Source organism: Bos indicus, chromosome 4, assembly GCF_029378745.1.
Source record: "Bos indicus isolate NIAB-ARS_2022 breed Sahiwal x Tharparkar chromosome 4, NIAB-ARS_B.indTharparkar_mat_pri_1.0, whole genome shotgun sequence".
NCBI classification, from domain to species: Eukaryota; Metazoa; Chordata; class Mammalia; order Artiodactyla; family Bovidae; genus Bos; species Bos indicus.
This window is the reverse complement of record NC_091763.1, coordinates 105,763,071-105,778,245: the sequence shown is the minus strand read 5'-3', so window position 1 is coordinate 105,778,245 and position 15,175 is coordinate 105,763,071. Positions and strand designations below refer to the sequence as shown.

General features: G+C 39.0%; 1 protein-coding gene across 1 annotated transcript in view; it reads right to left on the bottom strand.

Moving 5' to 3' along the window:
• Positions 1–15,175, bottom strand: part of LOC109557962 (probable maltase-glucoamylase 2) — a 90,707-nt gene that overhangs the window by 55,833 nt on the left and 19,699 nt on the right. The window contains exons 7-14 of the mRNA XM_070788278.1: positions 13,224–13,323; positions 11,514–11,626; positions 9,963–10,088; positions 9,103–9,234; positions 8,913–9,011; positions 7,323–7,436; positions 6,658–6,742; positions 3,353–3,470 (exon numbers count right to left, since the gene is read on the bottom strand). Of these exons, the coding sequence (XP_070644379.1) occupies positions 3,353–3,470; positions 6,658–6,742; positions 7,323–7,436; positions 8,913–9,011; positions 9,103–9,234; positions 9,963–10,088; positions 11,514–11,626; positions 13,224–13,323 (887 nt within the window). The remainder of the gene's footprint in view (positions 1–3,352; positions 3,471–6,657; positions 6,743–7,322; positions 7,437–8,912; positions 9,012–9,102; positions 9,235–9,962; positions 10,089–11,513; positions 11,627–13,223; positions 13,324–15,175) is intronic.

The window sequence follows — 15,175 nt, the reverse complement described above, 5'->3', positions numbered from 1 at the left end:
AACTGACAAGTGAAATGATATATGGCACTCTTTATAACGTTAAAAACAACTAAAATATAAAGTATTTTCCTTGTATTACACATAAACTATTACATATCAAATAAAGCTATATAGAAAAGAGAGCAAAGGAATTAAAAACAGAATTCAGAAAGATAATTGCATATAGTTAATATTATTAACTATATATTATCCCACCCTAAATCCTGAAGCTATTATCTTTGAATTCTGTTTTTAATTCCTTTGCTGTCTTTTCTATATAGTTTCATTTGATATGTAATATTTTATTACATGTTTTATATGTAATACAAGGAAAATATTTATATATTTTTTTAGATGTAGGCTATTTTCTTAGCTTCTATTCCGCATACTTTCTTACGTAGGTGCTTTACTAAAAGGCCTCTGCCATCTTTCTTCTTTCACACTAAATAGTTCACACCTTCCTTTAGACTCCAAAAATGAACAATAATACAACTGTAAGACAGTAACACTTGATAGAAACACAATTGCTGCTAGCTCTTTGCAGGCCAGTTCTTTTATCTTTCCTTTCAACACATGGTCTGAGAAAAAGTTATCACCAGGCATCAAGTAATTCCTCATAGACACCAACACAACCACCAATGCTTCCTTACTTCACATTCCTAAGGATTTTATGGAGAGTCTCTACGTGCAGAATGACTTATAATGACAACAGGAGGAAAATTCTGAATTAGGAGGCTGATTCATGAAAAAGACGTGTTCCATCCTGACAATTCAATGACCAAAAGATGGGAGTAGGTTGGAGGAGAGGACACACTCTTCAATTCTCGTCCTTGTCTCTCTTTTGATCTAGATTGGCGGACACTTTGCCCTTATTGCTGTTGGTCAGAGGGATTATTGCCTTCTGCAGTCATCAGTCATGAAAGAAACACATTCAGCTTTATAGAGTGAAACTCAAACAGGGATGACATTATCTGCAGTTAGTTTACTTAAGCTGGGCCATTAAGGTAACACAGAGGAGATAACTGTTTTTTCCCAGCTCAGAGATCTTTTCATTTCTCTTTCCCACCATTCAAGTTTGACTTATTTATGATCAGGTTCTGATCTCTGAGAGAATCTGGTCTTCTGCTTTCAGCCTATATGGAAGTGAATTTCCTCCTTTGGGTATATCAGCAAACACATTCCCCAGACTGGACTGCCAGCTAAGATGGAGCCAAATACTCATTATATCTAAGACTTAGTGTGGAAGTCAAAGTGTTAGTCGCTTAGTTGTATCCAACTCTTTGTGACCCCATGGACTGCAGCCCACCAGGCTCCTCTGTCCATGGAATTCTCCAAGCAAGAGTACTGGAGTGGGTAGCCATTCCCTTTTCCAGCGGATCTTCCCAACTCAGGGATCTAACTCGGGTCTCCTGCACTGCAGGCAGATTCTTTACCTTCTGAGCCACCAGGGAAGCCACAAGACTTAAGTTCTCCTGATGCCCAGATCCCATTTGTTTTCCAGACATCTCTGCCCCCAACCTGAAGGCTAAGTTATGGTTATTTCCACAGTTCTCTGGAAATTTAGGTCATTCTGCCTGACATAGGGAAGTTAGAAGGGTGCTTACTCCTTACTCAGTCATAGTTACCTTTTAACTCTCAACCACAGCTAGTAGAATGTTTTAATCAACCCCATCATGATGTTAAAGCACTTTGTCACATGGAGACACTAACAATAATGCAACTTAAAGTCTCTTTCCTTCCTACTACCCTTCCTTACTCTTCCTTTTTGCCCTGGCCATTTATGCCCTCTCCCTCTTGCCTTCCATCCTTAGATTGGCACATCTAAGTGTACAGATAAACTAGGAAGGTGCTATAGGAAACATGGGCTTCCCTGGTGGCTCAGACAGTAAATAAAGAATCTGCCTGAAATGCCGAAGACTCAGGTTCAATCCCTGGGTCTAGAAGATCTCCTGGAGGAGGAAATGGCAACCCCCTCCAATATTCTTGCCTAGAGAATTCTTTGCACAGAGGAGCTTGGTGCGCTGCAGTCCATGGGGTCGCAAAGAGTCGGACATGACTGAGTGACTAACACTATTGCTGCTACAGAAAACATTGATCCAAGTCTCTCATTTCAAAGATGGGGAAACTGAGTCTTATTCATCTAGTTTATTTCTCATGAAAGGTAGAGAAAGAGAAAAAGAAGCCAGAAAAGACAAGACAGAAAATCAGAAATATGTGTCCTTCTTGAAGCGTATCTTTCATTGAAATAAACACTTTTTCATTTACTAGACAAGGATCTACTCTCATCTGGATGATTCAGCATTAATAAAAAGTCATGATGGCAAAATGGTGCTGGAAGACAAAGTCAACACAGACTCTGCCTCTAGAATTGGGTCCCTCAGGGGCCCATCCTGATCTTCTCTTCCTCAGGCCCAGCATTTATTCATTCAACAAATATGTTTTTAGTTTGTACACTAGGGATACATGGGCACCTTTAATCTTAAAAACTGACAGTCCAGCAAGAAAAAAAATATATATATAAATAATAAGATTTTGGCACATTAAGCATATTGTAAACCTACGGTTTTTCTAGTAGTCTTGTTCAGATGTAAGAGCTGGACCGTAAAGAAGGCTGAGTGCTGAAGAATTGATACTTTTGAACTGTGTTGCTGGAGAAGACTCTTGAGAGTCCCTTGCAGTCAATCCTAAAGGAAATCAACCCTGAATATTCACTGAAAAGACTGATGGTGAAGCTGAAGCTCCAATACTCTGGCCACCTGATGTGAAGAGTCACTCACTGGAGAAGACCCTGACGTTGGGAAAAATTGAGAGCAGGAAGAGAAGGGATGACAGAAGATGAGATGGTTGGATGGCATCACAGACTCAATGGACATGAGTCTGAGCAAACTCTGGGAGATGGTGAAGAACAGGGAAGCCTGGTGTGCTGTAGTCCATGGGGTCACAGAGTCAGAAACGACTGAGCAACTGAACAATAATAACAACAAGTGCAGATTTAACTGGGTAGCCTGTATTTTTATTGGCTGAATCAGGCAACCTTAGAGTGGTGATCTTAGTACATTCAGTAATAGGACCAAAGAAAGTACTAATGTCCAACTGGGACCTCTAAATACCTTGTATGTTATTGCCTTTGAGTGTCTTCAAAATAATGAAGTTCCTGAAATAATGAAGCCAATCTTTGAAATAATGAAGCCAATCAAAAGAAATCCTGCATAAAAACCTGGGATATGAGGAAAACCTCTTAAGTGTACTGTAAGATCTGAGTTTCCATATGCCTATAACCACAAAAATATTTGAAATATACAATGATGAAAGACAAGAGAAACGCTTCACCTCCCACCTCCCCAGATGGAATTAGGAGGAAACCCATGCTTACGAGTCTGTGGCTTTTGCCATGGTGTAGCCATACAAGCTGTGGACATCGTAGTGAAAGCCCCCATGAAACTCTGTGTCCATGCAGAGGGTTCTTGCGAAAAGCAAGTGATCCAGAACTCCTGTGGGAAAACACCCATCTGTGAGGCATATCCCTGTCCACCAACTGTAACAAAAGAGCTACCCAACCACTTGTTTCCTGGTTACTGACCTTCCCTGACAGTCTCCACCTGAGAAAATCCTTTCCAGATTTTAAATATCCTAAATGGTACTTCCTACCTGGGGCCTGGGCTTCCTAGGTGACTTGGTGCTAAAGAACCTGCCTGCCAGTGCCGGAGACACCAGAGATGTGGGTTCGATCCCTGGGTAAGGAAGATCCTCTGGAGTAGGAAATGGCAACCCACTCCAGTATTCTTGCCTAGAGAATCCCATGGACAGAGGAGCCTGGTGGGCTGCAGTCCATGGGGTCACAGAGTCAGGCACGACTGAGCACACACGCACCGGGGGCCTACCCTGAGCTAGATCATTAAAATTAATCTGCATTTCCATCAGCTCACAAAGAATGCTACTTAGGCAAGTGAGAAAACGTGTTCAGAGCAATGGTTCATCTGAGTTTAAATACAAACAAAGCACTTGCATTTATGAACAATGTATTTTGTCAAGAAGAATAGAGAACAGGTATGACAGTGTGAACGTTTTCACTTTTATATTGTAGACATTCACACCCCAGTTAGATTTTCTTTTAAAAGTGAGATAAGATAGTGGAATGGTTTCATGAATAAATATTTAGATCTTGCCTCTAGAAACCACTACTATTTCTGTATTTTCCCTTTCTCATGCCTAAGATACTCAGTATTTTCTGCCTTATCTGCAATTGCCTTTTTAAAAAATTTTTCTTTATTAGCTTTTATTGAATATAGTTGATTTATGATGTTGTATTCATTTCTAGTATACAGCAAAGTGATTCAGATATATATATGTGTATATGTGTGTATATATATATTCCTTTCCATTATGGTTTATTACAAGATATTGAATCTAACTCCCCGTTATTCAGTAGGACTTTGTTGGCTACCTATTTTATACAAAGTAATTTGTATCTGCTAATCCCAAACTCCTAATTTATGCACCTGCTTCTTTTCCCTTCTCCTTGAAGACTGATGACTGGGGACCCTTCTTCATGAAGACTTGTCTGCACATAGGACCTCAATATGAGGCACAGTTTCAGAAAGTTTTTTTCAGAAATAAAGAAAATTCTGTTTCTGGCACAGTTCAGATCGTGGAATGAGATTCACGACGACTTCAATTATAAAAAACGACCCTAAAATTTTCCCAGGGTCAAAGTTAATTTACCTAAATCTTTATCACACTAATATATACTGTCCAGTCCTGAAAATCCAAGAAGCAAACCAGCTATGAGACAAAGCAGCTGGTTATACACATAGGGCGACTAAGCTCCAGCCGGTAGAGAATGTGGTGCTCAACAGAAGCAGGTAGAAGGCGATAGGACTGCCATTTCCTGTAGAGGAAAACACTCGGTTTGGGCCAAGAAAAAAATTAAGAGATTAAAAGGGAAACATGATAAGCTGATTCAGAGTGGGAAGAAAAATTGAGGGAACATAGACTGAGCAAAGTAGGATGAAGATGAGATTAGGGAGAAGTGAGACTTCCCGGGTGGTCCAGTGGTTAAGAATCTGCCTGCCAATGCAGAGGACGCAGGTTTGATCCCTGGTCTGGGGAGACCTCACTTACTTAGTGTGGCAACCAAGCCTGTACGCCACAGCTCCTGCACCCACACCCTACAACTACTGAAGCCCGCCTGCCTGGAGCCCCTGCTCTGCAACAGGAGAAGCATCACAATGAGAAACCCGTTGAAAGGCACTCAACAGTAGACCCCACTCACCGCACCTAGAGAAAGCCCGAGAGCAGCAATGCAGACCCAGCATGGCTAAAAAAATTTTTAATTAAGGAAAAATAATAAGTGAGAGAAGCAAACAGTAGATTTTACAAAAAGTTAAATGGTTGAAAGTCAAGACTCTGCCTGAAAACTTCTCCACTCCTGCAGTGACCAAAAGGGACTAACGAAACGGCTAAACCCTGGTGCGAGGGTGCACACGAAGTGGACAAATCAGAATCAAGTGGCAGAAGTTGGCCAGCGGCTCAGCAGGCCTGCATTCTCTTCCTGGGAGAATATTTCACGCTTTCACTTGACATTAAGCTGAGACTACGTTATTGGAGTCTGGCCAAAGGAATGTGAGCATATTAAATACACCCCACTTCCAGGAGTGTCCATAAGAGTCCCTCTACCCTCTCTTTCACCCAGTAAGTTGGAAGCAAAGGACCCTGGGATGGGAGACAGACTGTGGAAATAACTAGATCCCTGAACCATTGCTGGATGAGAGTCACACGTCCCACATGAGAGTACTACGTGAATAAACTTGTGTTTATCCACTGAGATGTTCACTTGTTTCCAGATTCCAGCATAATCTGTTAAACACTGTTTCTCCCTCTTCGTCTCTCTCACACACTTACACTCTTTCAAAATCAGAGATTGGAAAACTCATTAGGAGAAGGCCTTAAAAATAGGAAGGACCTAAAAGGAATCATACTCTAAACTGTTGCTAATGAGCTTTTTTTTTTTTTTTTTTAAAGGCTTTCCTGGTAGCTCAGTGGTAAAGAATCTGTCTGCCAACGTCGGAGACAAGGATTCAGTTCCTAGTCCAAGAAGCTCCCACATGCAATGGGGCAACTGAGCCCAGTGTGCCACAGCTACCGAGCCTGAACTCATAGAGCCTGAGTTCTGCAAGAAGGGTAACCACAGCGATTGAAAGCCCATGCACCACAACTGGAGAGCAGCCTCTGCTCCCACAACTAGAGAAAACCTGCACGCAGCGGTGAAGACCCAGCATGGCCAAAAATAAATAAACAACAACTTTTAAAAAAAGAAAAAAGTTAACAAAATAAAGATTTACTTTAATGGCAGGTAATCTGTACCTTAATGTATTCTGATATTCTCTGATTATAAAGTTTAATATTGAACCACTTGCATGAAGGGTTTGGAGACAATGAACAGGGTGGAAGTATGCAAAACTCTACAACTACAGGAGGTATGGATTATGGCAACAAAAAGGTAATCAGAGACCAAACAATGAAGTAAGGTCCCCAGCAAAAGAGTGGTCAGGGTGGTCAGGGTGTTTGGATGGGGAGTCCCTTGAACAGGAAGTAGATTGCTCTTGGCCACACCAAGTACTTGAGGTTCTTTTAAACACCTCTCATCCCTCCATCACTAGGAAACAAGTTGAAACTTACGAGGTTTGAAAGGAGGAAAGTTGAAGTTGTTTACTTCACAGTCTTGATCAGAACTTTGTAGAAAGCTAGATACTTCATCCATTTCCTACAAAAACACAAAATACACAAAATGGAAAAGGTTACTGATGCACAGTTAGCTGTTGAGTAGTGCTTACTGAATTAGAAGCCCCAAATTTTCTATCTACTTCTTTAAATATGGACTAAAAGTAGGTGATGCCTGATTTTATAAACAGTTAATTTTTTATATTTCAAAGAACTATCCCCACCAGCTATCCCCACCTAAAAAATAAAAGATGCTCGTGAAATAATTCTCTAATAATTAATTTTAAATTTTAATGAATCAGTGTGACAATAATTATATTAATAGCTTCTCATAAAACAGTATTTTTTAAGTTAAAATACAGTTAATGGAGGTAAAAGCTGAAGCCACGAGAAAACAAAGGACTTTCTCAAAAAGAAATAACCAGTTAGTGGCAGATCCAGAGTTAAACTTCCCAGAGTTTTGAGGAGTCTAACTTACTGCATATAAATTCAGCATTAAGTAAAAGGATTTTAAATACCACTAGGTCAAGCAAACTATTTTATTACAGATCAGAGTCAAAGTTTATCTCACAATTTGGAATATTTGTTCCCAAAATAAGTTTGATCCTGAAATAACAACTTACAATCCACACTCCATCAAACTCCAGAGTTTTATAAAATTCACTGAACTGCTCTTTCCACCACTCAGTACAATCTGGATTAGTAAAATCAGGAAAAACTGTCCAGCCAGGATATGCCTAGAGAAGAAAGAAGGCTGTGGCAATTAGTCTGTTCAATGGTTCACTTTGGATTTATTTCTGGCTACCATTTCTTCTACAAGAAGCCCCATGCATCTTATCACTTAAGAATCAAAATTTGTGACTCTCTTCCTAAAATTTAATAGTAAAATAGGAGCAAAGAGCCAAGGAAAGAAAAAAGAAAAGGAAAAATAAGTCATTAAATAGATAAGAAGCCATCAAATGTCTTTTTCCTATTAAAAAAAAAGGTAAAATTTCATTATGTCAGGCCAGTTGGGAGAAAAACTGTTTAAAATACTGGAAATCTAACTAGATAATATTTTAGGAGAGAATGATTAAATTTCTCTAATGTGTTATTAATACACTGGTTTCAGCATATAAGCAATCTTTTTTAAGTGGTTAAGTGAACTTCATGCTTCTTACTCAGGCCCAGTTATTTCTCACCCTATCTTCTCTTCCTATCTATTCCTATCAAAGTGTAGCTTTGAACCTTTTCTACAAGTAGCACAAAGATACAGCTATAGCCAAATTATTGTAAATTATGAATTTATGAGATATAAGCTTTTGTGCATACTTTCTTGCTCATTTCCCCAGCAAATGTATAGATTGTAATTTAGGGACAATTTTATGCTCAAGTAATATAATGTATACAATTAATATATATTTATAATGCAGAAGTTTCTTAAAACTCAAGATAAGAGCTTGAAGTCCTTCCTTTAAGTGGACTGAACTCCTGGTCCTTCGTTTTAGGTGATGACAGCAGATCATAATTAGAGATAATTTTGGACCTCAGGGGACAGACATGAGGCAAAGAAGTCTCTTGCAGCAACATTCCACCCAGAGCAGGGCCAGCAAACTTTATTCTAACTGAATGCCTTTATAATGAACCCAACCACCCCCACTATGACTACCTCTGCCAACATCCTAGATCAAATGATTCGTGTTATTTGTTGGTCAGTGGAAGTCACACCGCAACAAAGAGTAGCCCCAACTCACTGCAACTAAAGTCCGTGCAAAGCTACGAAGACTCACCACAGCCAAAAAATAGAATAAACAAATAAATCCTAAAAAGTATTTCTTCTCAATCATCTGTAGTATTGGAGAGTCAGGATATAGCTTTTTAATTAGACTAGCTCTGCTTTTCCCACCACAATAAAAAAATCATAATATTGAAGTGATAGAAATACTAATTATTACTACAACAGCAGTCACATTGCACTATATAAATGGATCAAATCAACCTGTTATATACTTTAAACTTATACATATTATTTATATATATATATATATTTCAACTAAAAAATCCTTCAGAATTTTAATCATTCTATTATTCCATCTACTGATCTAAAAGTAATAATAAAAAAACCACTAAAACAGTAATGATACTGTAACTTGTTTTCTATCTACTCATCTTCATACCAAAAGTACAAACTTCCCAAAATGATTATAATTACTCCAATTTTCTTGAGAAATTACCTGCCCAACAACAAAGCCTTTGTCCCCCAAGATCCACACTCTCTTTCTGCTTCCATTCGCATAAGGCTGGTAGTCAGAGTTATTTAAGATGCCAGGATTCTAATAAGTGAATATAATAACAAGTACTGTTTAGTAACTTTTTCCACTTTGAAAGGAAAAATTAGGCAACAGAATAAGTGTTTGAACGTACCATAATAATTACATATTTCAGTCCATTTTTATGTAACTCTTTGGCAAAACCTGGGAGACCAGAGAAGGCCACTCCATCAATAGTGAAATCCTTCTTTTCATCCATGTAGTCTATGTCAGAGTACTGGACATCCTGAAAGACAGGGCTGGCCAACTGAGAAATAGGATCATGCTGATGGAAGATATTATAGCTCTGGTTCTTGATGATTAAAACTGAAGCCATAGTTCTTAACGATTCCAGAACTGTCCAGACTTGGCTATATTCTAGGAGTAAAGAAACTCTTTCTGAAAGATTACCAGCACTCTCAGATTGCAGGTTTGCCTTTTCATACCAACAGAAGCGTGTCATGAGGAATTGAGAAGAACTTGAGGTAGGGACTGGGTCTTGCTCATCCTTGTAACTTGAGAACTTGGATGCTTGACATAAAACAAGTTCTCTTTAAAGTGTGTTTGAATGAGTATATTAGTAATGTTATAACCATGTTCTAACTTGGAGCCTAAACATAGAACTAGAATAGATGATAAGAGGAGAAACTGGTCTTCTTGCCCTAAAACTGCCAGAGTAATAATTAACAAAGATAAATAACAAAAGCATAGAACTTTAATTAACCAAACTCTCATGCATGTGTATGTTTTGTGTTTGCATCCCATCCTATGAGAAATAGGTGTTATTCTTAATGAGAAGATTGAAATGTGAAGGGGTTAAGTGACATTTAAAGTCATGGGTGCATGAGCCTGTGGGGGTCGACTGGGGCTTTGTTGATAGGCTCTTGGATTCCAGATGCTATTTTTTCTCCAACCTACTACATACTCCAAAACATATGAAGTTCTTCTAAGTTGATAAGAGAAGTTCCAACTTACATAAGGGATCTCAGCTTCACGAGTTCGGTTTACAACATTTTTCAATCCATCAATACCACCATAATTCCTGCGACTAAGCTGGAACCCAAGACTCCAGTAGGGAGGCAAGAATGGTCGTCCAACAAGCTGCAAAAATAAATAAAGAAGTGTCTAAGCATTTAGAATACACACTGTAGCACCACATCTGACACAGAAAATACTCCCTTCACTTCATTTTCTCTTAAGCCCTCAGATCTAAAAATGTTGAAGCCAAGAGTAACCTCCTAGGGCAATTTGCAAAATTCTACAGCTCACCTAACTGCCTAAATGTATTCCTGACAACAGCAACATCAGAAAACAGTGGGATTTGCAGGTAATGCTTGAATCACAGTATAATATTGGGGGAAAGAAAGAAGCAACATTCATTCATTCAGTGAATCTTTTCTAAGTGTTGATATTGTGGCAAAGGATTGACAAGGCACTTGGGATATAGTGGCATACAGCAAAAGTGATTCCTGCTCTCACATCAGTGTCTAATTTCAGACAGCGATAAGTGCTAGGCATAAAGCATCAGGACTAATATTGAATGGGATGGATGAAGAAATAATGGACTATGTTTAAAATCCAATTCTATAGGTTGCTCAAGCCAACATTCTGAGAAGATCTCACATACAGCTCTGTCTTAAATGTTCCCTGAGAGCCACTGTCTTGTCCTTCCTTATGAGAGTCGCCTCAGCAGGGAGGCTCTCTCACGCTGAGTCCCCATGCAGTGTATATGCATCTTATTAGTAGCACTAATTATAAGGTGTTTCCTATTACTATTATTTCAGCCTTTGTTATATTTCTCCTCTGTTATTATAAATTGTGCCGTTTTGAACAAATCACCTCATTTTTCTGTACCTGATGCTTTTTGTCTGTAGCATAGAAAGTTTAGGCTAAATGGTGTCTAAAATTCCTTCCTGCCCTACAGTTTGAACCAAAAGTAAGTAGCACAGTTCCTTTTACACAGTTTCTTTTCACTAATTTTTTTTATTTGTTGAATGAATGAATAGATTTTGCTGATCTGTGGCCTTAGATCTTATCTTTGGAATGATTCATCATACAAAGATGGACTCTGAGCTCCTTGAAAACAGGAACAGGATGGCAGCTAACTTAGTTTTGCATTTCTCAAGGCTTGCACAGTGCCTCTTCAGCATGTAGAAGGCACTCAATAAATGTGCATCAAAATAAATGAAGAGCTGGGACTTTCCTGGTGATCCCACGGCTAAGACGCTGAGCTCCCAGTGCAGAAGACCCAAGCTCAACCCCTGGTCAGGGACCTAGATTCCACATTACACAACTGAGATCTGGTACAGCCAAACAAATGAACATGCTTCCATCTAATGAAAGACTCGCAGTCCCAGCTTTCGGAATCCATAATTCACTCACAATTTTAATTGTTCTCCTGTTAATTTATAATGAATGTATGAGATAACAGCAATAAAGATTGTGCGTGCATGTGGGCGTGCTATGTTGCTGCAGTCGTGTCCAACTCCATGCGACCTTCTAATTATCTAAACACCAAGCCCGTACCTCCAGATATTCCTGAACCACTTGTTCTGGAGTATTTCCCAGGAACACATAGAAGTCAAGAATACCCCCGATCGTGCGGTAAGTGACGGCAGGAGCGGGCTGAAGGGTGACCTCTGAAAGCAGTAAGATAAGAGTTCTTAGAATGTTATAGTTGGAAATATACCCATCTCTGGAATATGAATGCCTGAGTTATCCAAAACAGGCTCAGTCTCATTTTTAAAGAGTTGAAAATCACACATGTTCTTTTCTTTGGATGGTTGCTGAAGTTTACCAAAATACTCAGTTCAGTTCAGCCACTCAGTCTAACAACTCTTTGCAACCCCATGGACTGCTGCACACCAGGCTTCCCTGTCCATCACCAACTCCCGGAACTTGCTCAAACCCACACCCATCGAGTCGGTGATACCATCCAACCATTTCATCCTCTGTTGTCCCCTTCTCCCCCTGCCTTCAATCTTTCCTAGCATCAGGGTCTTTTCCACTGAGTCAGTTCTTCGCATCACTTGGCCAAAGTATTGGGCTTTCAGCTTCAGCATCAGTCCTTCCAATGAATATTCAGAACTGATTTCCTTTAGGATGGACTGGTTGGATCTCCTTTCAGTCCAAGGGACTCTCAAGAGTCTTCTCCAACACCACAGTTCAAAAGCATCAATTTTTCAAGGCTCAGCTTTCTTTATAGTCCAATTCTTACATCCATTCATGACTACTAGAAAAACCACAGCTTTGACCAGATGGACCTTTGTTGGCAAAATAATATCTTTATTGTTTAATATGCAATCTAGGTTTGTCATAGCTTTTCTTCCAAGGAACAAGTGTCTTTTAATTTCATGGCTGCAGTCACCATCTGCAGTGATTTTGAAGTCCAAGAAAATGAAGTCTGTCACTGTTTCCATTGTTTCTCCATCTATTTGCCATGAAGTGATGGGACTGGATGCCACAATCTTCGCTTTTGGAATGTTGAGTTTTAAGCCAGCTTTTTCACTTCCCTTTCACTTTCATCAAGAGGCTCTTCAGTTCATCAAAATATTCATCATCAAAATATCATTCATCAGTTCATCAAAACATTCAGCCCATAAAAATATCAATTCATCAGTTCATCAAAATATTCAGTTCACCAGAATATCAAAATATTAAATGAATAAAATACTAATGAATTTATTTTTTAAGAGAAAGAAGGACAAAATCTGTTCTTATCTGACCATATAAAAATACAAATGCCTGGGATCTGTGAGTGATTTAGCCTGAAGGAAAAGTTTTTAAAACCTTATTAGATGAGCTTACAGTTAAAAAATAAAAATGAACTCTTATTCTAGTACCATTAGTGCAGAAACTAGAGACAGATGGGGTGGCCTATGAGAAACCCTGCCAAACACAGCCTTGTTGTATACAAACAGACAGCATGGTTTGATGTTGAAATCCACAGGTATCTTTGGAAGGTGTTTATCAGTGGAGTCTATTATCTATAAAATATTATGGGTAACTTGCATCAGTAGAGAATACTGAATCAGTTTTCAATGAAAATAGCTTCCAGCTTGAACTGGATTTGTAAACAGGTTAATCTATGTTTGAGTTTCAGTTTCTATAGAAATATATTATAGGTCTAGTATATTAATACCTTCAACTTTAAAGAATGATCTCACTATGAAAACCATTTTTATAAAAGCAGCATTCCAAGACATATTGCTGCTAAGATAAAGAGATGTTTCCTACCCATGGCGTTACTGTTCATCAGAAAAACCCCGAAAGAGAAGCCGCTGGTGTCTTCTAGGCACAAGAAGAATGTGTGAGCTCCATATAGATTAATCATGCCCTGACAACAAAAACAAAAAGAAATAATGGTAGTACCTGTTGAAAGCATTTTTACTCATCCTAAAATAAAATCAAAAGCCATGCACAATAGATACTCTGTCAACATTTGATGTAGTTTAATACTGTACCAAAAAGGTTTTGCAATGGTAACATCAACAGGCAAATGGATAGACAAAATATGGTACGTCCATCCAATGGAATGCTATTAGTAATAAATAAGAACTGAAATACTGATTCATGATACAAGTGTCAACCTCATAAATGGTTTTTTTTTTTTTTTTTTTGGTTGTTTTCTTTTTGACCGAGCCAGGCCAAACTAATTTTCTGAAAGAATTTTTTAAATTTAATTTTACTTATTTGGCCACATTGTGCAGCATGTGGGATCTTAGTTCCCCAATCAGGGATTGAACTTGTGCCTCCTGCAGTGGACGTGCAGAGTCCTAACCACGGGACCACCTGGGAAGTCTCATCAACCTCGTAAACGCTATGGTAAGTGAAAAGAACAGACACAAAAGACCACATATTACACAATTCTATTCATGTAAAACATCCAACAAAGTCAAATCTATCCAGACAGAAAGCAGATTAGTGACTGGGGCTGGAGCAGGCAACTGGGATAGGGATGGGATTAAATCTAAAAGAGAAGGAGGATCCTACTGGGATAACGAAAATGTTCTGAAACTGGGTTATGATGACGGTTGCACAACTCAGTAAATTATTAAACTGTACACTGAAACTAAAACTATTAAATTATAAAGTTATTAAACCATACACTCAACAGATAAATATGTTATAAATCGTATCTCGAGGAAATCAACCTGAATATTCATTGGAAGGGCTAACGCTAAAGCTAAAGCTTCAGTACTTTGGCCACCTGATTCAAAGAGCCGACTCATTAGAAAAGAACCCTGATGCTGGGAAAGATAGAAGGCAGGAGGAGAAGGGGACGACAGAGGATGAGACGGTTGGATGGCATCACTGACTCAACGGGCATGAGTTTGAGCAAACTCCAGGAGATGGTGAAGGCCAGGGAAGCCTGGTGAAGGCCAGGGAAGCCTGGTGTGCTGCAGTCCATGGGGTCTCAAAGAGCAGAACACAACTGAGCAACTAAACAACAACCACCACCAAATTATTTTTTAATTGGAAAATACTGGCAACAACACACAATAAAATGCTGGCAGAAGAAGAGAATATGATGAGCAATTTTGAATTTCTTCTTTATGTCTATTTTCCAATTTTTCTATAAATAACATACAAAAGTTTAAAATTTTAAAAAGGATACTGTATCACTCACAAGGCTGTGATGAGCACTGATATAAAAAGAGAGACTGTGTATAAATGTAAGTGCTATAAGAATAGAAGATATTGAGATTATAACACACAGAAAGCTTAATGAAAGCTCCCGGTATGATGTGGCAAACTTAGCCCCTGGTACAGAACTGATTACAGTAAATTCCAGGAAATGAGGAGAAAGAGAGTGAGCATGATATGCAAAGGACGGAAGGCCAGCAGGCCTATGCAAAATTAGGCTGGTTTTGAAATTATAGCCAGGAAGACTCAGTGCTTGGATAGAAAGAAAGTGAAAGTGTTAGTCACTCAGTCATGTCTGACTCTTTGTGACCCCATGGACTGCAGCCCACCAGGCTCCTCTGTCCATGGGATTCTCCAGGCAAGAATGGGAGTGGGTCCATTTCCTTTTCCAGGGGATCTTTCCCACCCAGGGATCGAACCTGGGTCTCCCACACTACAGGCAGACTTTTTACCAACTAAGCCATCAGGGAAGCTTCACTTGGAGAGAAAACAGGCTATGTTTTTAAAAATATTAAGAAGAAAGAAGGAGAGGTGGAGGGGAT